Source organism: Cimex lectularius, unplaced genomic scaffold, assembly GCF_000648675.2.
Source record: "Cimex lectularius strain Harlan isolate CLEC.00 unplaced genomic scaffold, Clec_2.1 scaffold132, whole genome shotgun sequence".
NCBI lineage: Eukaryota > Metazoa > Arthropoda > Insecta > Hemiptera > Cimicidae > Cimex > Cimex lectularius.
In genome coordinates this window covers 469,879-493,254 of record NW_019392772.1, presented here as the reverse complement: position 1 = coordinate 493,254, position 23,376 = coordinate 469,879, and the positions used below count along the sequence as shown (strand labels likewise).

At 37.3% G+C, this 23,376-nt stretch overlaps 1 protein-coding gene across 1 annotated transcript in view; it reads left to right on the top strand.

Annotated features, from left to right (window-relative positions):
- LOC106662230 (lateral signaling target protein 2 homolog) overlaps positions 1-22,804 on the top strand; it is an 85,547-nt gene extending 62,743 nt beyond the window's left edge. Inside the window, exons 2-14 of the mRNA XM_014386142.2 lie at positions 13,523-13,669; positions 13,817-13,948; positions 14,696-14,878; positions 14,952-15,076; positions 15,156-15,324; positions 15,389-15,522; positions 16,012-16,311; positions 16,378-16,518; positions 17,976-18,047; positions 21,989-22,102; positions 22,168-22,331; positions 22,414-22,571; positions 22,636-22,804. Of these exons, the coding sequence (XP_014241628.1) occupies positions 13,523-13,669; positions 13,817-13,948; positions 14,696-14,878; positions 14,952-15,076; positions 15,156-15,324; positions 15,389-15,522; positions 16,012-16,311; positions 16,378-16,518; positions 17,976-18,047; positions 21,989-22,102; positions 22,168-22,331; positions 22,414-22,571; positions 22,636-22,776 (1,980 nt within the window). The 3' untranslated portion in view covers positions 22,777-22,804. The remainder of the gene's footprint in view (positions 1-13,522; positions 13,670-13,816; positions 13,949-14,695; positions 14,879-14,951; positions 15,077-15,155; positions 15,325-15,388; positions 15,523-16,011; positions 16,312-16,377; positions 16,519-17,975; positions 18,048-21,988; positions 22,103-22,167; positions 22,332-22,413; positions 22,572-22,635) is intronic.
- The last annotated feature ends 572 nt before the right edge of the window (positions 22,805-23,376 follow it).

Sequence of the window (23,376 nt, the reverse complement as noted above, 5' to 3'; positions counted from 1 at the left end):
ATTGTTACTCAATTTTAACCTATTGATAATTGTTTATTGAGTAAACAATGTTTTGTACTATATACGTTTCAAGAAACCTGCTGGGTGGTATAATTAAAATGCCGAATACATCGAGGACGCCGTTAGACCTTGGGATCCTTCACTCTATTTTCAGGAAGCAGTCTTAAAATATTTCAAATCTGAAGATTGTAAACGGATCCTAGATAACAAGAGTGTCGGTCTTTGTTCGGTGTTTTCGCACAATTACATAATCTTTTAATATTATTTTTTAGAATTACAATTTTTATGCAAACGGCATTTAACATTGCCAGGAAACCAGAACTGAAGTTCTACTTGTCTTTATTTTAATGATAAAATTTAATAAGTATGGGCGGGTCGTTCTTCGGCAGAAAGAAATCAGGAGAGAGCTTCCCGACGTCCTTTGTCAAATAGGAAGAGGGGCATTGTGTACAGTTCGGTCCGGACCTGGACAAATTTATGCTCTTTCGGTTAGTGGGCAAATTTATGCTCGTTCGGTTATCTAAGCAATGGACATTTGTTAGTCCTCAGAATCTAAAATTATACAACTTTGTTGATTTATTATACAAGGACAAACTGTACACACGTAAAACATTTGCATGGTGTGAATGTAATATTTCTGATTATGGAGACCTGCCGACCAAGATAAAAAAAAAAGTTGTCGGGCCTGCTGATTTAAATGCAGGTCTGGATTGAGCAAAAATGTAATTTTTATGTGTATTTGTTAATACTTTTTTTTCATAACGAAAAATGAAACCATTATGAACTGGTGACAAACGTTTATGTCGCTATTTCACGTTTCTTAAACAAGTAAATGAGTAAAATCCATAAAGACGTCCGATTTTCATGTCAAATAAATTGTTAATAATTAAAATTAATTAAGGTTTTTTGTTGGGATGAAAAAAAGTTGCCATTAAATGCCATTAAATGCCATTAAAAAAGTTAATGGCACGAGAGGGATTCGAACCCACGACCTTCGGCTAGATACGCCGCTGCTCTACCACCTGAGCTATCGTGACCTCGATCCACTCGGACATCAACTCCTCATCTCAACCCCACCTAATCAGTTTTCCCCCCTTTCGCCATTTTTCAAAGAGTGTTGAGATGAGGAGTTGATGTCCGAGTGGATCGAGGTCACGATAGCTCAGGTGGTAGAGCAGCGGCGTATAGCCGAAGGTCGTGGGTTCGAATCCCTCTCGTGCCATTAACTTTTTTTCATCTCAACAAAAAACCTTAATTAATTGTAATGATTTAATTGGTCAAGCGGACCACGAAATTAGTGAATTAATTAATTATTAATTAATAATTAAGGTATACAAATTTCTGCCTTTTCAATTTTTGTGACGATCATACTTAATACGGTTTATTTGCTTTTATATTTTTATTTGAGTGCAACAAAAAAAATTATAGCTATGCTGAAATAGAATTGGTTACCATGATTTTTTTAATTATACGATAAAATTTCCACATTGTTTTCCGTTGTTTTCAATGTGTTTCGCACAACAGTTATTAACAAACTTTTTTGTATGTGTGAGTTAGTGAGTGGGTATGGGAGAAAGATAAAGAAAGTGGAGGTGAGAGATTGAAAGAGAGATGTAATAATAAGAATGTAATAAGATAATATATACATTCAACAGTAATAATAATATATACAACACAAGCACATACACACATATATACAAACAGAGAGGGAGAGGGGGTGTGAGCGGGAGAGAGAGGGAGGGGAGGGGAAGGGAGAGAGGACGAGAGAGAGAGAGAGAGAGAGAAAGAGAGTGAGAGGACGAGAGAGAGAGAGTGAGAGGACGAGAGAGAGAGAGAGAGAGAGGACGAGAGAGAGAGAGAGCGAGAGAGAGCGAGAGAGAGTGAGAGTGAGGGAGGGAGAGAGAGAGGGAGAGAGAGAAGAAAGGACGATAGTTAGAAAGTGAGAGAGCGTTTATCATGTACACATAACAAAAAATTATAATTATTATATAATGCCAGAAATATTATTATTACTTTTCATGTTGTTCCTATATACTATTGGCTGACTAAAAACTGAAAAACTAAATGGTCGTTGCTAATAAATAAATAGAGTTGGATAAATTGTAGGAAGATAGGCAAAAGTAAAAAAGACGTGCGTTCGAATCGCACGAATGGTCTTCAGAACATATTTATGTTCTGTATGCGTAAGCATGTTTGTGTTAAACAAGTAACACATTTTGTTGTTTTGAGACGCATGCAAAAATAATTTTTACTCTTGCTTTTTCCCCTGAATATTGGCTGAAAAGCATATATATTACATGCCAGTTGGTCCTTGCTGACGTATAATGTTGAAGATCCGCTGTTGTCGCCTGGTTTGTTCTTAACGTTTTTAGAAATCGAATCACCTGCGTATCATCATCAGTGAAAGTTTGTCATGTATATTCATGATTCCAACCCCAAAAAAGGATTATACTTGTTTTTAAGGCGTTTATTTGTTTAAATACACGAGGACGTTTTAGGGGTGAAATTTGTTTTCTCAGAAGAACGACTGACGTCCATGCGGGGATTTTGAATTTTTAAATGACGTCATTGTTAAGTAGAAGTACAACATTCCGGTATTGAGGCGTATAAATCAAGTCGTGGTGTTTTGCAAACACTTGTAAAGCGCTGCGGTTTATTTCATATTTTCCACCGGTTTAACAGATTGTTCTCGTCGGTCTAAGAGCATCAATTGAACCGAAAAAATTTTAACATGCAGTCTAATTGCCATGAATAATGTATCGAGAGCCGGCCATCGCTGTTTGACACGTTGTACGAGCATTTTTACCGTCTGCGGGTTTGGGCGGATCCCGATTGACTTTGTTTGTTAAAAGTAATTTGCCAGCCGTTGACCCGATCGTTTAAACAATCGGATGCGATGGTAAATTGCCAAATTGCGTCATAGAATGTACGTGTAATCCCTGCAGATTTTATCCGCTACGATTATAAATTAAGCCGGTTTATGTGGATAGGGAGAGCGAGAGAGAAAAAAGTAAATTTACATTCGAAAATGGTTCACTCGGTTCCTTTTATCAAAACGGACAAGGACGGCCTTTTAAGCATTAGAACTAGAACTGTTTCATAGAAAACAAGTAGAAATTTCCAATTCCTTTGTTTGTACAATTGCTTAAATAACTCTCGTATCTAGAAAAACCTTCGTTTATCGCTTGGCTTACTTTAACGACACACATCTAAACAAATGCCGTTACATCCTTGTATAAACTAATGATTATTTTTTTAAACACCATGGTTCAAGAATAACCAACAATATACGTTAAACCCAGAACACCACATATTGTAGATCGTAAGGTGAAAATTTTTGTTAGTTTCCATCCTTTTCTGGTTTATGTTGGGCATTATCGAGCTTTATAAAAAAAGTTCTGAATATTCAATACAAAAATATTACTACCGTAGGATATAAGAATGCTTGAAACCAGTATAGTTCAAGAAACTCGGAGTCAACAGATCGAAACGTTAAAGACGTATGGATGGACTAACTGGTCTCGCTTGTTTTTGGCGGGATTTGACGAAAAACTATAGCTGTAACTATTTTCCTCCACTGCATTGCTTCTACAATGGATTATTTAGTTGGCTTTTAGCTTACATATAATACAATGATTAAATAGATACATGTATTTTATTATGATTCATTAAATAATTTCGGATTTGGATTTTATAGACTCACATCCACACATGCACGTACAAACATGTGCCGAGTTGAGCCTATTAGCTTCTCGTAATCCACCGGCAATTCCAGGTTTTATTATTTACTATTTACGGTAAATTGCCTGCATACTCTAGAATCACCGTCCACGGGTGTTGGCAGTCCGGAGGCAGACCTCGTTCTTATCCGTCCATCCACCGAGGTTGGGAGCCATAGCGGGAGGGGTGCTGTTGTCAACAACCAAGTCAATTCAGCACCCAACGCGTGCAGTTCCAAGCCCATTCTTAAATACAATCATTCCTATTTACATACCATTCATTCAGTTAGCGTGTACCCTTTACACATATTATACAACTAACATTGAGTGTTGATCGGCACATCACAAATTCACGCTAATAAATACTTTCGCTCTGAACACAACCTTTACACATGTTTTATAACTGACCTGATTGAGGGTCTCTGATATTCTCTCGATATTCTGCCATCGACCCTCTCACATCACACGTTCACGCTATTAAATTTTCACATTCATTCTCCACACAACCGATATACACAACTGTTATTACTGTGACATGCGAGGCGAAGGCAAAGAGTGTTTGGAAATGCACAGAGGTTCTGACGGAAATCAGCGACACTAATGAACTGACCCGGCATGGGTCCCTGGGCATTCGGGGCATTGAGGCAGCAAAAAGTTGGCCAAAAAAGTAGCTAATATGGACTCTCTTGGCCCAGAACTTTACTGCGGCCTAGCACTCTGCCACAAAAGAGGATACATTTCAAAATGGAACCCTAATGAGTCCAATACCTGGTAGAACAATTCCACAGGTATGAGGCACGCGAAGAGATTCATAGAAGGACCATCCGCAAAACTAACAAAAGAATTACTGGAAGGCAACCACAACCGAACCAGGATTCCGGTTGGACTCCTGACAGGGCACTGCCACTGAAGAAAGCACATGCACCGGATAGGAGAACAGACAGAAGAAACACTGTACGGATACTGCCAGGAAGAGGAGGAGACCGCAGAACACATTTTATGTTTCTGCGAAAGTCTATGTAGGTGCAGGTTCTTGCAACTAGGACAAGAAAAACCACGAACAAGATCCTACACCACGGAACCGCTGGCAAAGCTGTGGAGGCTGGTTAATAGCCTGAAGCTGGCCAGTGAGTTATAATTAACAAAGGATCACAATAGATCTATTAGGTCGAGGTGCAATAGGCCTTGTGGCCGCCTCTCTTATCCCTATCCCTAATCTAATTGAGGGTTGATGAGCACATCACAAATTCACGCTAATAAATACATTCGCTCTGAACACAACCTTTACACGTTTTACAACTGACCTAAATGAGAGTCGATCGATACTCGATATTCTGCCCTCGATCCTCTCACAGCACACGTTCACGCTAATAAATTTTCACATTCATTCTCCCCACAAATGATATACACAACTCTTATTCCTTTATACATACAATAGAACAACTCCGTTTCCTCCAAGAACCCGGACCAAATAATCAATATATTGACTTTAATTAATTAATTTTTTAAATATATTTATATTTTTTAAATAATCAGTATATTGTATGTAATTTATTGTTTATCTATAGAGTCGTAAGAAATATTCATTTCACAAAGCAGAAATATTACTTACCAATAATTAATAATTGAATATTTAATTTAAAAAAAGGCTTTTCTAGTGGAAATGACTCCCAGTATTTTATGATAAACCCTAAAATAGTTGTTTGATAATGGCGGTTGGTTAATGGTTGTTAATATCACTCCATTTGCTTTTTCTGACACAAAAGGGTTACAAGATAAAAAGTTACATTCCGTAACTTAATTTAATGTAAATTTAAAATAGGCATTCCCCGTTTCCAAGAGAAAGTACTCCCAAAGTGAGTGTTGAGTTACCGCATAAAATGCACTGGAGTTACACGAATTTTTCGTTGCGTTTATTTATTTATTATGTAGTATGAACTAAATATGATATCATCACATATGATTATTATAATTAACGATAAAATAACGATAAAAATGATAATAAATACCTGATAGTTTTATTTGATTGTTTCATTTCTTTTATGTTTTTATTCATCATTTCGTAAGTCAAAATTCAAATATCGTAGTTTGATCATCCTCGTACGCCCAATTTACTAGATTTCTTTGTCTTTAGAGAATAAACTGTACTTGTTCTATAATGTATTTTGGTATTTTGACTATTTTTTTTGTTATTTAACAAAAACTAACTAAATTAACTTAACTTATATTGTTTTCTCTTTTATACAAGAATAAATAATGAGAGCTTTCGAAATGCTGCCAGTTTCTGGTCAAGTTTGAAAGTAATTATGTGTAACTGACAGGACTTTTAGGTCATGAAGCATCACAGTATTCCTTTATTTTTATTCGAAATATTTGTCTACTTTTGATTATTTGATTTATTTCATTTCCATGTGATACATACTTGAATTACCATAAGCCAAAAAAATAAAAAAATAAAAAATAAATAAATAAATAAATAAAAATAAAAATGAAATTAATAAAAGAGAGAATTAATCAATAGTTGTGAGCTGTATAATAAGTAGATAGACGTTCATAAATTTTTGTATTTCAATAGCAATCAGATTATTTCCATTCGACTTAATTATATTCATTCCAAGAATCGTGATTGACCAGCATTTCTGTGATGCGTGTTATTATTGGAAGATACGATCATGTAAAATTAATTCCATCATATTCGAAATATTCGTTTTTATTTCACCAATAAACGAAAACGTAAATGGCTAATGGTTCAAACGTAAGTATTCTTATAAAGACGTATATAGGTAAAATTAGCTGAATACTTTTGAATACGGACGTTTTGAAAGAAAAACTTGTTTTTCCAATTTTAATTGTTCCGACATACAGCAAATATCTTTCCCAAGGCAGGGGAACGTTTTCTTCTTTTTTCTTTCGCCCGGTTTCATCAAATTATAAGAAACTACCTGAAACCAACTCGGCAAATGGCACCTTTAGATTAAATTTTCGAGAGGGCTGTTCCATCCCCCGAAAACGCAATTATGCCGAGCTGAGGGTGCGGCCACTTACCTGAGAAGTTTTGATGACCTGTAAGATTACGTTACCAATATAATTTGATAAAAATAAAAATACCAGTATTTTCGACAATTCCTATTCTTCCTATTTAGAGAAAGATTTCTTGAAATAACATTTCGTTTTTGCATATTTGGTTTCCCTTGGTTTGGATATTTTAAGGGAGCCTGTGCGACCCCCCCCCGTCCTTTATAGATGAACCTATCATTAATTTTGATACAGCTACAGTCCAGGGTTCATTGACTCGCTGAGACCCCTATTGATAGTACATATATGACCTTTAACTACACCCGAATTTAATTTCAGTCCTTTAACGCAACATTTTAAGGTTTTCACAACGGTTAAGACGTTTTGTTAAATGTTAAGCCTGGTAGTATCTTAGTACGACTAAATTTTGTTTGTATTTAAAAAAATTTGCTTAAATCTATATACATAACTAAGTTCATTACAATCCAACTGAACTATTTTCTTTTTATTGTCTGTTACAAAACAAATAAAAACCTGTCTGGGTAGCCACGAGATAAGCCAACTGTTTATCTTAACGTTCCTCTGTACTTAAAATTTAATGGGACTGTTAGGCACTTTTTAAAATATAGTTTGTTCATCCAAGATCATCTTGTGTTCTATTATTCAAAACCTGCAACAATTATGATTGCAGTTACAAATTATCATTTATTATTCAGAAATCGTGAGATGCGGTCTGGTGTGATGTTGGTTTCAGAAAAACATTTTCTTTATCGTGCCAACGTTTCGATCTTTATTGAGATCATCTTCAGGGCTCAAAGTGTTTGTCTTTTGTATATTGTGCCATTCAGGGCACTCTCAACACGACACGCAAGAATGGCACAATGATACAGAAGACAAACACTTTGAGCCCTGAAGATGATCTCAATAAAGATCGAAACGTTGACACGATAAAGAAAATGTTTTTCTGAAACTACATCACACCAGACCTCATCTCACGATTTCTGAATAATTATCGATTAACGGTCACCAATCACCACACATTATCATTTATATCGAATAGTCCTTAATATAGAATCCTGTGATGGGTTAGGTTAGGTAAGGTTAGGGTTGAGGTTAAGGACATGGCTAGGGTTAGGGTTAGGGTTGCAGTTAAGGTAAGAAACGGTTTTTTTTGGAACCTTTTTCGTTGAGAGCCAACTACATCATCACCTCACATACCTCAGAACAATATTTCACAAAAACAAGTTTTTTTTGGCCAAAGAGAGAAAGAGAGATATTAGGAGACGAAAAATTTGAAATTGCTATGTCCAGTGGAAAAACTACATAATCAACAAACTAAAAACTCATAATTCATATGTATGTATCATACAGAAGGTATAAGATTAATCTTGGTTTGATTTTAGGGGTGGAGCTTTGGACTTATTGTATGGACTTTTACTACTATTTGGTTTTTCATTTTCAATAATTTTATTTAATTTTTTAAAACCTTTTTCGTTGAGGGCCAACTACAACATCATCCCTCACATACCTCAGAACAATATTTCACAAAAACAAGTGTTTTGTTTGGCCAGAGTGATTAAGAGACGGAACAATCTGAAATTGCAATGGCTAGTTCATTATCTTGTATCGTACAGAAGTTATAAGAGTAATCTAGGTTTGATTTTAGGGATGGAATTTTGTTTTTTACATAGGCTTATACATATACAATTCGTCCTTTTTTGATTTTTATTTGTCTTTCCACGATTTGGCAATTTCCATGATGAGAAATAAAACCAAAAGGATTATTAATTGTTTTTACTATTAATTGGGTTTTTCATTTTTTGGAATGCTTTTCGTTGAGAGTCAACTACAGCATCATCACCTCGCATACCTCAGAACAATATTTCACAAAAACAAGTGTTTTGTTTGACCAGAGTGAATAGGACACAGAACAATCGGAAATTACTATGGGTAGTGGAAAAACTACTGGTTGAATCATAATTCATTATCTTGTATCGTACAGAAGTTATAAGTCATCTTGGTTTGATTTTAGGAGTGGGGCTTTGGACTTATTTATATGAGCTTTTACTATTGTTTGGGTTTTCATTTTTAGTCATTTATTTCATTTTTTGGAACCCTTTTCGTTGAGAGCCAACTACAGCATCATCACCTCACATACCTCAGTACAATATTTCACAAAAACAAGTGTTTTATTTGGCCAGAGTGATTAGGAGACGGAACATTCTGAAATTGCTATGGCTAGTGGAAAAATGACTGGTCGAATCTTAATTAATAATCTTGTATCATACAAAAGTTTTAGAATGTCTCTTGTTTTGACTGTAGGGGTGGAGGCTTGGTTTTTTTTACATAGGCTTTTACCATTCGTCCTTCTTTGGTTTTTATTTGTGTTTCAAAGATTTGACGATTTCCATGATGATAAATAAAATCAAAAGGATTATTAGATAGCTTTTACTGTTGATTTACCTCACATAACTTAGTAAACTATTGTACAAAAACGTGTTTTGTTTGACCAGGATGATTGAGAGACGGAACAATCTGCAATTACTATTTCTAATGAAAAAACTACTGGTTGAATCATAAGTCAAAATTTTGTATCATACAGAAGTTATAAGATTTTACTTGTCTTGATTTTAGGGATAGAGATTTTTTTTTAATAAGTTTGATTATTCATTTTCAATCATTTTATTCATTTTAGGAAGTCCTTTTTGTTGAAATCCACCTACAGCTTAACCACCTCACATAGCAATATATTATTTCGCAAAAATAAATGTTTTGTTTATGTAGAGTGGAAATTTACTGGTGGAATAGTTCATAATTCAGAATTTCGAGAAAGAAGTCTTAGGTTTTATCTTGTTTTGGCCTTAAAAGGGGAGAGTAGTAGAAGTAGACTTTGGGTTTTTCTTTTATTTTAGGATTTCTACATTAACCATTCAGCCTTATCTCACAATTGCCTAGGGTTAAAACACTGTAAAAACATCGTGACATGGCAGCGAGTAGTAGGTGAAGCGACATTTCATTAAGAACGACCTGTTTTGGTCCTCAAACATATTCTTAATTTTTAAATATATTATTTTATTACGACAATGACACATGCGCTACAGGATAAACCGTAGTGAAATCGCCTATAGCATGGAACCGGTTGGGCAATTAGCCATGTAACTCATTTGCTCAAAAATTTTGCAACCAGTTACGTCTGGGTGGTTCGTTGAAATTTTTCCTCCCATCCGTTGAACGCGGCGTGCGACAAAGACGACACGAGCATTATGCCATAGAGTCAATTATGAAGTGTTAAACTCTTCCCAGTTGGGGCAATTAACCGTGCGCCGGAAAATATCTAATCGCCGCCAGGTTCACCGGCCAGACCAGGAAGTTTGTGGCCTCTCGTCCCTACCCCGTCCCGGTAGAACCTATAAAAAAGTGCTTACCGTCCTTGTGTCACGCCGTTTCTGGCGAAGGGCAAATCGATCCGATTTCCATTTGGCTCCGTGACGTATGAAATATAGTTTGAACCTCGTTCAATGGAAAACCCTTGAAAAACGTACAAATAAATCGATTTAAAATAAATTTAATCCACTCTCGTCGAACGAGATTCTTTCCATGGGAAGGATAACATATAAACGTCCTTGCAATAAACCCCGTGATAGCGTGAAAATTGCTTCATTGACATCGTGACATAAACGAATAATTAGGCTCTGGTGCCACGTTTTACACAATTCGATATTTTCCCCTTGGCACAGTTGGAAATTTCAAATCAAAATTGTCTTTTTGATCCATGGCCAATTATTGAAGGGACCCATTGATTGAATTTTTCTAATGTTCAGACGATCGAACAGGTTGATAGGCTATCGTTTCAATCGAAGTTTAATTTTTATTAAATCTATTAGAGTTCATGGTCCGATTGACCCATTAACTTTTTTCCATTAATTAATCTTTATGTAAAGTATTGGTTGAGATAAAAAAAGTCAGTGCCACGAACGGGATTCGAACCCACGACCTTCGGTTTGTAGTGGCCACTTTGTAGTTACCACGTTACCGCTAGATGACACTACCACTTATGGAATGCTCTCTCCCTCCACTCTGCAGCCAATCAGAGTAGAGCTCTTCTCTATGTAAGCAGGGGCACTGCCTCGCTGGAATCAGACTCTTCAACCCGACGAACTATCAGTAATGGAACACCATCAATGACAGCAAGGGTACTCGCGGCTTTAGCCTGATTCTCGTCTTCTATACACAGCCGATTTGGTTATAAACGCCAAACGCTGCTCTCGGCTAATTGCTGCACTCCAGTACCTTCGGCCTCTGCGGAGTCAACCGACTCACGGCCCCCGGACCTCAGCCAACGGTTTACTGTCACACACCACAACTAACGGCGCCACTCGCACGGTCTCGGCCTCATACCTTCGTCACGGCTTCTCTCAACACAACACCGGTCCTTGTCAGGGCCACAAACTCCTAGTCACTAAAGCTTAAATACGCCGCTGCTCTAACCTCTTGGTCATGATAGCTCATGCGTATTCGATTCCCGCTCATGGCACTGACTTTTTTTTATCTCAATCAATACCTTACATAAAGATTATTTAATTTTTATTATCATTTATGATTTATACGTGCCGAGATTTGTCGTCTGATTCTCGTATTTGTCACCTACCCACCCTCTAGTATACAGCTGGAATTACATGGGTTGCAGTCATGATGTTACATTTTACTTTTAAAATCACACCCAACTCTCAAAAAAGAAAATCTTATACAAGTTTATTTTGTCATCCGATTACATGAATAGGACCATTACTGTTCGGATCGTCTGATAAACCGAGATAGGTTCAAAAGACACTGGCTTGTCTTTATTGATTGATGAACTGTTTTGTTGAACTAGTACAATATTAGCGATTGAGAATTTCTGAAAGGTTTGTTGGCTGACGACATGAGAATGGCAATAGCTTTAGAGAGAGGGGTGCGTGACCCCTGGTGTATTCCCGTAAAGAGGGATTTTTCTTGTGAAAGCTGCTTTGTGATGGGCAAGTTATACATAGTTTTGTTTTCTTTTCTTCTTCTCCCTTTACACACTAAGGCCCAAAATTTTGATGTAATACTGAGTTTCATAGTTAAATATTGAGACAATTATGCTTGTCTTATCTGAAACATCTTAAGCAAATTTGCAGTAACAAGTGTATTCACAAAGGAAAAATTATGTTTATTTTTCGAACACTTATACTTCTATATAATCTCTTATTTTTTTAAGTGATAAATTTTCACACCAATTACTAAAAAACATAAATAACAAATATTATAATGATAAACAGCTTTTTTATGCTAATAAATTTTTCATTTTTTAATTTTAATTCAATAAAACTCATTCACTTATGCTTTAATATTTTTTAGTGCATTAATCAATTTAAAAAAATGTTAAGGGTCAGAATATTTTCGCTTGTTTCAATGAAATGGGATGTTTCTTTATTATTTTTATTTTGAAAGATATCAGAATAATATACATATTTATTGGTATAAATGATATCTATTATTCTGTCTAGACAGACACATATATGCATGTTGAACTGAATTCACTGGTGGTAAATTTAATATAGACGTTTCCCTCCAATTTGTATATTATTAAGATTTATATAAGACCATAAAGACACAGTTTGCCCAACTTTCAATTGATTTTTCATGTATACATTAAAAAAAAAGGGGGAAAAACAGTTTTGTTAACCTGACACTGATCCTAGCTCTACCTAATTTAACTCATTCATGCGTTAGGTTTGAATTAGGGTTATGGTAAGGTTAGAATAGGTTTGTCTGGAAAATAAAGAAAATATGATAGTGTTTTGCTTATTAGATTAGTGTATGGATGGTTAGGTTAAGAATAATGGGTTACCATAACCCTAGTCATTCTTAACCTAACCTTCATACTCTAACATAGTAAGCAAAACACTGATCCTGTGTATTTACATAAAGTGGAGAAAATAAGCAAGTGTTATGTTTAAGCAGGAACACACCCGATGCAATACAATGCGGCATGACCCAATGCCACCCGATTTATTAAGATTTATGTAATAACATAAAGACACAGTGTGCCCAACTTTAATTGATTTTGTCATATATATATTTACATGAAAACGGTTTCTTTAACCTGTACCAGGGGGGTTTCTGGGGTAATACAATCTTACAAAAATTGACATCAGATTGGCTCAGGTCATTTCATGTTTTGTTGCATCGGGTAAATGTGTTCCCAGCTTTATACATTTTGTACAGAACTATGTGTCTTGAAATATATTCAAGATTTACAGAACGTGATGATTAATTTGAATGGTTGGGGCTATGGTAGGGTTAGGGTGGTTAAAGTTAGTAATGTGCTAGGTTAGGTTACATATAGATGATTTAACATTTTGCCATGAAGTGGAGAATTTTGTTTATAAATTCTGCTCTACAGAACAATCTGGGGCTTGAATATAGTCAAGATTTATAGAATGTGATTATTCAATGTGCAGAACTTTTATTGTTTAGAATGGTTAGGATTAAGTAGGGTTAAGGTTTGTCATGGGTTTGGTTAGGTTACATGATTCAACATTTTTCAACAAAACAAACAAAATTAGAAAAATTGTATATAAAACCAGGCTATTATTTTAATAAAAATGAATAATTAAGATTGATTTGTCCCTTGATAAATCTAATTTAATTAGTAAATTAAATTAAAGTTTTGGTACTTCTTAACCTCTGAGTTAGATGAACACTTTTATAAAATTTGTGTTGCTTATAATTTCCACTCAATAATTTTCTTTTATGTTTTACAGAAGGATGACACATCCCACTTGGCACAATTTTTCTATGCGGATGAAGCACTCAATCTCGTCGCTGCTGAGCTTGACAGCTTTGACGGTCGCAAAGACCCCGAACGATGCTCTAGCCTTGTCAACCACCTGAGACAATGTCAGGACAAGGTGAGGGCCATTGTCTTATAAATAAACAAATAAATAAAATAATTGACAAGGAAACAATGGGAGAAAGTATATTTTTTTATATGTGAATTTCTCCCTGTTTCATCCTTTTTCGTTTGATATTTTGTAACGTTTTCCATTTTATACTAGGTATTGAACATTTGCAACAAAATCATGGATGAGATGATACCCAATGAGAGGGCTGACAGGGACTTCAGGGTCAAATTTCCTGATGATGTGATGCAGGACAATCTTGCTGGACAACTTTGGTTTGGTGCTGAGGTATGATTAAATTAATAAAATTGATTTTATCTCTGATGTAAAAAAGTGAAAAGTTCATTCATTAGGAAGTGAGCTATTCTCATAAAGTCATGATACATCCGGTAACGACCAAATTACAGATTTTTCAGGTGTGTAGTTTAAGTGGAAAGGTTAGGTTCATACTTGTCATTATCTAAGACATACCTCCTTCCATAACTTTTTAATTAAGTCTTTCTGCATAACAGAAATTTCTACTCTACTTAACTTTTGGTTTAAGTACAAGCTCCATATTTTTGTATGATAAAGTTTGTCAAATTTTTAATATTTGGAAATTTATTGTGCAAATAGTGAAACAACTATTACATAAAAGTAGCGTAAGCAAGTGCAATAATGTTACATAAAATTTGAACATCCCCGATAATTTTCTTTTTTCCCGATTCTCACTGGTTTTGCCTCTTAGCTTTAGCATTTTGTCATTTTCAACAATTGATCTGTCTGACAGACACATAGTCTCCAATAAAAGACAGACCTGGAGGTGATTTGAGAGTAGACAGATCATGACTGATCAAGGTATAGGCTGCTCATGTCTTCACAGACATAAAACAGAGTGATTAAAACAAAAATATGTTTCGGTCTGTCAGCAAGATTACAAGCTGAAATAATATGAATATATGATATGCTAGAAGGTTGTAAAACTAATGAAAAAGCTAAAAACTTTAATATGACTTAACTTTATCTCAGGATTAAGAAGTTCGCATATTTTTTCAGTGCTTGGCTGCCGGTTCAAGCATCATGAACCGAGAAGCAGAAAGCAGCATGATGAGGCCCCTTGCAAAAGCGCTCACGAAGGCATTAGATAATGTAAGAGGCCTTCTCAGGGAGGCAGCCCTCCGTTCCCACTCCACTCCTGTGAGTGAGATCCAAACTGACAAGCTGACTGAGTCTCTGAAGGTATCTTATATTTTCCTCAGTTTGGAATATTTAAAAAAAAAAGAGAGAGATATAATTGAACTGTTTTTGTTAGGTTTTTGATCGCCTTCTTGCTGATTTCGAACTGGCTTATGTCAGTGCAATGGTCCCTGTTAAGTCTGTACAAGAGTATGAACTTCAGCAATGTGTAATTGTACTGTTCTCAGAGACCCTTCACAGGTAATTTGCTCAACTTTTCTCCAAGAATATAAAATGACAAGAAAATGATTTTTGAAGTTTTTATTTTAAATTCTTTTAGAGCTTTGAAAATGGGCCTTTTGACGCAAGAAATGGTAGATCAGTACGACCCTGCTCTTATGTTCACGATACCAAGGCTTGCGATAGTCACAGGGCTTGTGATTTTCCCACATGGCCCGCTTTCTTTAAGTTTCACTCAACCAATTTCTGACATGTTTAAACCCTTTAAGGTAAAGTTTTTCTCTGCATATACTCAATTCTTGAATGCGTAGGCTAATAAAGCATGTTTTACAGACACTCCTCATTAGGATTCGTGAACTTCTTAGAACTCTCACTGAAGAAGAGTTGTTGACGCTAGAAAAAATGCTCTCTTCTTCGGAAGAACTGATTTTCTCTGAAGACTGTGAGAAGATTGAAAATTTGAAGAGGTAATTCATTATTAAATTAAAATTTTTGATTGCATTAAAAAATAATCTATATCACTTACACCATTAACCCCTGCCTTAATATCACGAGGTAACTTATTTTCAAAGAATGCAATTCTCAATTGGGTTAGCTTGAGCTAACATATTTTTACCTTTAGATTTTATCCTGGCTTTCATTTCACACTTCAGAAAAAAATTTGTAAGGCAAAGGGGTTAATGTGTGATCTAATGCCAAATTAATGATCGACCAAGAAATCAAAAACCAAATTCATTTTATTATTATTTTAAATGGCTGTATGAACTAGTATATTAGCCAAAGTACGTAGTTGAGTAGTTTCTACGTAATTGGGGGGAAAGGTATCATGAAATAAAGGTCGAGGGGCAACAGTGGTAATTGATTGCAGGGTCAACGAGCTGAGAATCTATCATGAAACTACTCTGCTACCACCCTCTAATTAATTTATTGGCTTAATTCATTTTGATATGTTTTAGGACGAAAGACAACGAGGAAACAGACAAATGGTCAAACAAACACGAATGCATCGAGGGTAGAGAAGAGCTCCCTGCGGAGATAATGGACGGCCGTTTACAAAACCGTGAAGTCCAACAACCTGTTGTCGAAATAATTGAGAATAGCCCGCTTCCTCCCAATGAAATGCAACACAGTCCCCATGACTCTGGCTTTGTTCAGAGCAACAGCGACGGATCCCTTTCTGAAGCCGCCCGTGGCTCCGGCGAAGAAGTGACTAACAGATGTCAAGACATACTCACATCTAATTTTAACTCCTATACGTAAGTATTTCCCTTTCAATTATTAAATTAAATGTCTTGTTAAATTAAATGTAATTTTTCTTGAAGGAAAAACTTACCAAATAAAAATATAAGTGGAACACTGGATGATAATTGGGGCGAAGCATCCTTTAGACGCAACTATGATGAAAATTGGGACAGTTTAGCAGAAATGCAAACCAACTCTCAGGATATATCTTCAAACCACACGTAAGTTTATAGGAATGAGTAATATGTATCTCAAAAATATGTGGATGTGTAATATCTCAAGTCACAATATTTTATAAACTTAATTTAATAATTAACCCTTAATCTGCCATGGGTTGCTATACTTGATTTATAGGCCGTGCACGTTTAGCCACGTAAAAATAAATAAATAAAATGGCAAGCTTGCATTCAATATAAACTAATTAATAAAATTAACTTAAACGATGGAGATAGAATGGTAAAGAACGATGTTGTCGACGATGGTCCAAGATGACAGAAGACGCAAAGTGCTGCAGCCACATGATGCCAAGATACGTATGGTAGCATCTTCAATCCTTCCAGTGGTCGCTGGAGGTGAGGAAATCGATGAGGGAATGGATACATAATCAATACAACAATTGATAGATCAAATGGCATGAAGTGGTATCTTGTCGTCAGAGGTTGTACAAGGATTGAGTCTCAATCAGGATTAAGTTCCACGATAAACAGATGAACCCTAGGGTGTTTACCTTTTTTAACAATGTAAAAAAAAGAAATTAAGTGAATTTGCTATCCGGCCCGGAGGACCACTTTATGCTGGAGGGATAGGCTTTCGTAAAAAACATGAAAAAAATCCCATTTCTCACTTGTTCAAAAGTGGGTTTGATAATTTGCTGGACGCTGTCAATAAATTAAATATATTACTTTCTATAAAACAAAAGGAGAGTTTACATGGGAAAATGTTGCCTTAACAGTGCACATACAGAATAGAAATGACAAATTTACAAGAAAAGGAAAGCAGAAGCTTGAGGAACAACACCATAATGACTGACATATTGCATGTGTTACTTAGAATAATTCAGTCTTTACTAAGATGTCAATATGAGATTTTCGCATAATTTTGTTTTTCGAGTTTACACTTGGTTGGAACTGTACCCAAACGTCTGGAGCGATAGCAATATGACTGAGAACACCTTCATAGAGGGTTTAAAAAATTTTGAGAGGGAGCCTTGAAGACAAACAAGGTTGTGGAATGATTTCTTCTCTAGATGATGATGTCCTGTGAGATTTAGTAAAAGAAAATCACAGAAAAACTGAAAACTTGCAAAGAATCCTTCAGTTAGCAAAATGACGATCGGTGACAACCTTAAGCCTAAAAAGCTCAAAAGTTGGGTTCCTCATGCATTAAATGACCACCAAAAAATCATTGTTATGAAGTTTGGTGCAACACTGCACTTTTGCCGAAACAAAAATAAACCTTTTTTAATTAATAAAAAATGTTTAAAATAATTTATTTCATTGTTTTAATAAACATAAACTACATTATTTTCCTGACAACCCAATTGCTATAAAATATCCTATATGTACGTAACAGATCTATCTGTATTATTGAGGGTTAATAATTTAATGTTTTAATATGTAAATTTGTTGTAATTTAAGTTGGAATTTATTTTATATTTTATTAATGGATTCTTTTACAGAGAGGGAGACAATACAGCCGGGAGCAGCTATTCTTCCTCTTGTTCAAGTTGCCAGAGCCCATTATCTAATTGGTTAGTAAATTTATCCAATTCTTATAATGCTTATTTTCATTTTTCAAGAGTGCATCATTTGAAAACAATAAAATAAACAAAAAATCCTTGTGACATTTTCTAAATGAACAGAACATGATAGTTCAACTTTCCATGAGCTTTTCTCTCAGAGTCGGTACACACGAGAAAGGCTGAACCCTTCTCGGTTCGCACCGCCTCGAGAGTGTGCCAAATTGCGTACATTTCCGCCATGTATATGTTGCAGTGCGAAGGCAACAACCAAGGCTTGGCTGCTCTCTCGCTGTACAAGGCACACACCATACCATCGTTGGTCCTCGACCCGTCTGTAAAAACGAGACGAAAACCGGCATATCTGTTTTTAAGTTCATAAAACTTAGCTTTGTAGAGGTATGGTGGTGTACACAATTTGGGCAACTTCGACAGATCATCACGGACGAGTATGGCAGGAAGGGTCCAGGGCAGTGTAGGTCTGTCACCCAAACGAAGCACCGTCCCCAGGCCAGTCCAGCCCTCCCTAGGGCTTCACTGAAGCGAATCCTGAGGGGTTGTGACTGCAATCGAAGCGAGTCGTATATTTCTCTGTACGGGCATTGAAGGACCGCTCCAGCCAGAGGATGCCACGGCTTAGCAAGGCAGCCGAGACTGGCCTGATTGCTCTCAGGCCCTGGTAATAGAGCCTATCGAGCTTTCTCAGTCGCGTTTTACGGGCCGAAGAATGGGCCATACATCCATAAAAGATCATCGAACAGAACAGTGGGTCGAACATTATAGGGTCTCCCTATCCTCTCCCCACCTAAAGTGACCAACAAACTTCAACAGTGTGAGGGTTTTCCTGCTCTTGACCTCAGTGGCATCAATGTGTGGCTGCCATCTCAATTTCTCATCAAATAGGATAGTGAGGAACCGCACCTTCTCAACGTACCACCCTCGCCCTCGGGTAATAGAAACAGAGTTGAGCGGGACTATGCGCAGAAGTGGACGCACACCATTTTCAATATTGAAAAGGCAAATCCGGTTTCCTCAGTTCTCGCAGCCACTAAGTCTATTGCCAATTGCATCCTACTGTCGACCTTCGCCAGATCCTTGCCTGAATGGTAGAAGTGGAGGTCGTCGACAAAGAGCATTCTCCTTATCTGCAGAGGGATGCAGTCAGCAATACGTTCACCGCAACCGAGAAACACTCATCACAGAATCTTGAGGGATACCTCCAGGAAACCCTGGATAAACCGTGGCAATTTACCTCTCAATCCAAAATCATGACATTTATGAGTATCGCTTATCTCCATGTAGTATTATACGCCTTCCCGGGGTTGAAAAACGCAGCCAGAGCGTGTACTCTGTTCAGGAATATGTCCTGAACGTCTCCCTCGAGCTGGCAAGCATGATCCACTGCAGAGCGATGCTTGTGAAACCCCGCTTGGTCCCTTTGTCTCAAGCTGCCAGGTCAGTCGACCGTTCACCATGGATTCCAGGATCTTACTCAAACAGGTTATCAACGAAATTGGTCTGTAACTCGTGGCCAGACTTGGGTCCCTACCTTTCTTGAGTATCAGTATGAGTGCTTCTCGCCAACGATCGGTGTACGAGCCTGAGTCCCATATGTTGTTGAATAACAGTTGACACTTCGCACCATGAGGAAGGTGTCGAAGCATCTTATATGGGATACCGTCACACCCGGGGCTTGAATTCCGAGAGTGCCACAACACAGACTTGAGTTCCCCCATCGTCAGGGGCATGTTGTACTGTTCATCGCTTCCGTCATGAAATCAAGCCCAGTATGTTCCATCTCGGTTTTCCTGTGCCGGAAGCCATCGGAATATGGTTCAGAGCTGGATACAACAGCGAAGTGCCGTGCCAACTCCTCGGCAACATATGAAGCCTCCGTCACACACTCCTGATTAGTGGTTAGTATCGGCACTGATGGAGGTTTAAACCCGCCAGAGAGAAGAGAGAACTCTGATCTTGTCCAGACCTCCCTGGCTGAAGTACGGTAGGTCATTTCCGACATATACTTCGCCAAGCTATCCTTTTTTGCCTGGTTAAAGGTAAGTCTCTCCCTTGCTCTTTTAATTTTAAAATCAGCCAGGTTCTCCTCTGTCGGATGCCGCCTTCTGAAGCGCCGGAACGTCAGCTTCTCCACATGGGCACGTCTACAACCATCACTCCACCAAGGAACTCGGGGTCTACAAGAAGACAGGACCGGAGGGGTCGCTCTGGATGCGACATCATTGATCTCCCTCTCAAGAGGAGAAGACCGCTGTCGACATTCCCTGTTAATTCGAGTGCTGCCACTGTTGCGGAGAATAGCTCCCAATCCGCACGCTTCAGACCCCACTTCTCAGGAGCACGATATATCCCTCTCGAGATGGAAGTCCTACACACTATTGGGAAGTGGTCACTATGATGGGGATCTCCCAATGCAGCCCACTCTACACGATTAGCCACGGATGGTGAAGCTAAAGAAAGGTCGATCGCGCTAAGGTTACCTGTGCTAAAATCTATGTGTGTAGCAGTGCCTGTGTTTAGAAGGACCAGATTGGATTCACCAATTAGGTCCTCCATCTGTCTGCCTCTGGTGTTCGTGTGCACTGACCCCCAACATGTGTTGTGCGAATTAAAACAACCCAACAACATCTCCGGTGGGGGCAGTTGCTCGACCAAGGCAGAGACCTCACTGCTATGCCACGATCTGTCTGTCTGGGGGAAGGTAGATGGAGCACAACGTAAAATGCATAGGCGCTGCTATCCTCACCGCGATCGCCTGAATGTTTTCAGCCTCACCTCATGTACCGGTATATTATCTCTTATTAAGATCGCTACCTCTCCGTGAGCCCTACCCCCCAGATCTGGGTGCACCTCTCTGGAGAAGGTAAGAAACCCACTCAATTCGAGGCGCGCCCTCGCGAGGGGGATTTCTATTACCCCGTAGTACAGATGGTTATGCACCCTCCCCCATCTGTGCATACAGGATCTGGTACCCTAACCCTCATGTGCCTTTGATAAGGCACCCGCCACCCATGTCAACCTGAGTACAGCTTGTGCTTCAGAGTGGTTGCCCCGCCCTCAGGGCTACACCATTATTTTGCGCCCGGACTCCACCCTTGCAACCAAGGGTTGGGAGGGGGTCACAGGATAGAATGAAGGAACCTGGATTGAGAAAGGGACGTGGATGAGGACACAAGGTGGACCGTTTCGGGGTCTCGAGTCTCAACCACACTATACCACCCATTGAGTGGGTCACAACTCCCTGGGTGGTAGGTGGCTTCACACATGCATCAACTGTTATCAACAATAATTATTTTTCAAGAATAAATGATTCCTCTTTAATATAAATGTATTAATGAAAGAACAACATAGCGTTGTTTCTGTTGGTTAGTAATGAATTGGCTCAACATAACCATCTTGGAGTACCTCGATCTGTACCAAGCTGTACCAATAATTTGATGCTTCTATTCTGAATCACAAAAATTGGAACATTTTCGATGCGTGGAAATGGTTCAAAAGAAAGATGGGGTAACAATACTCTGTGATTGATTTGTGACTGAGTTTGTAGTCACTCACAAAACAGGAACCGCAACTGCGGCAATGACAGTTTCACTGTTGTCCATCATGATTGGTAGTAAATTGAGGACTTGGCCCTTGGAAAGTATTCGCTGTTTCCGCACAAACTGGGTGATTGTATGAACCCTGCATGTGTGTATACATAGGCACTCTGTTTGGCGAATGCCAAAACTAGCAACTCGACACTTGGCAAACCTTCAGCGGCAAACACCATTCGGCAACTACCACATGTCTTGAGCCACCTTCATGCTTTTCTTTGATTTGTTGTCTAATGCTGCTCTACATTTATTGACATAGAAACTATCTTAACACAGTATGATAGCACTTAATAAAGCGTTTTCTTAATTCTCCCCTTTTATTATATTTTTATGCTCCTTCAGCGCAAGCAGTGATACATCATCATATAATTCCGATTGCCAAGACGACATTGAAGTTGCCTTGGCCCTCAAAGCAGCTGAGCTTAGGACGAGTCAAGAAGCTAGAGCAAAATTCAGGTAGAAAAATTATAAAAGTAAATGTTTTGCAATTTGTGATCACTAAAATGTTATATATTTGTAAGGTCGAGCGCGGACTTAGTCCATAGGCTCTTTGTTTGTGTGGCTGGAGTGGCAGACCAACTTCAGACAAATTTCGCAGGTGATCTTCGTAACATTCTGAAGTCTGTTTTTCTTATGAATGCCAGTGACAGAGGAGAATATGGGACTGTGAATGATGAAAATATTGGTAAATTATTTTAAATAAAAAAGTAAATTAAATTAAAAAATATCTGTTTTTTATGTATGTATATATTTTGGTTTGGAAATAGAATGCTGTGAAAGAGGAGAGGATGCTGTTGAATGGGGTGAGAGGGAAACTCAACCTGCACCCTCTTGGGTGCCTGATCAGGCAGCGCCTTCTTGTATGTACTGCACTTCACCCTTTACCGTAGTTAGGCGAAGGCATCATTGCAGGAACTGTGGCAAAGTATGAAATGATCAGTATTCCAATTATAAACCAATATACTTACGAATTTTTTTTTAAATTGTAGGTGTTCTGTGCAAGGTGCAGCTCGAATTCAGTCCCTCTCCCTCGATACGGACATCTCAAACCTGTTCGAGTGTGCAACAGGTGTTTTATATACCAAGTCACACCTTTTTCACTCGAAACCAACATAAGGACAGCCAACTGACAATATATAATTATTATATTAATAACCACGAGTGTAGTTTTTATTTTTGTCTTTCGCTTTTTTGAATTTGTATTCTTTTTTAATATATTCGTACATCAACGAATTGATATCATAAACTTTATATTATAATGGTTTTGTGTCAGCTAAGAGAACAAAATAATGTGATAACGCTAGTTTCCCTTTTATTTGTATTATATTGGCTGTAATGTATGTTTTTTGTTTTTTTAGTTTGTAAATTGCGATTGAAATATAAGGCGTATAAGTGAACATTTTAGCTACGCGTAACCAATAAACTGTATATTACTACAAAGTTATTTTTTTAACAAAAGTAATTGCTATTAATAATAATCACAATTATAATAAAATAAATAATATTAAAAAATACACCTGAAAAAGGGTTTTAGATTAACAATTTTTTTTAGTTGAATTTGTAAATATCCTTTTGAAAAAAAAAAAAAATCTAATTCATAACCAATATAAAAGTACATATTTTGTTGTATGTTAATTACAGTGAGTATCTGTTTATGGATAAATATTACTTTAAAAAATTCTCAAAATTTTATGACAGTTGCCTTAAACATATTCATAACATTTAAAATA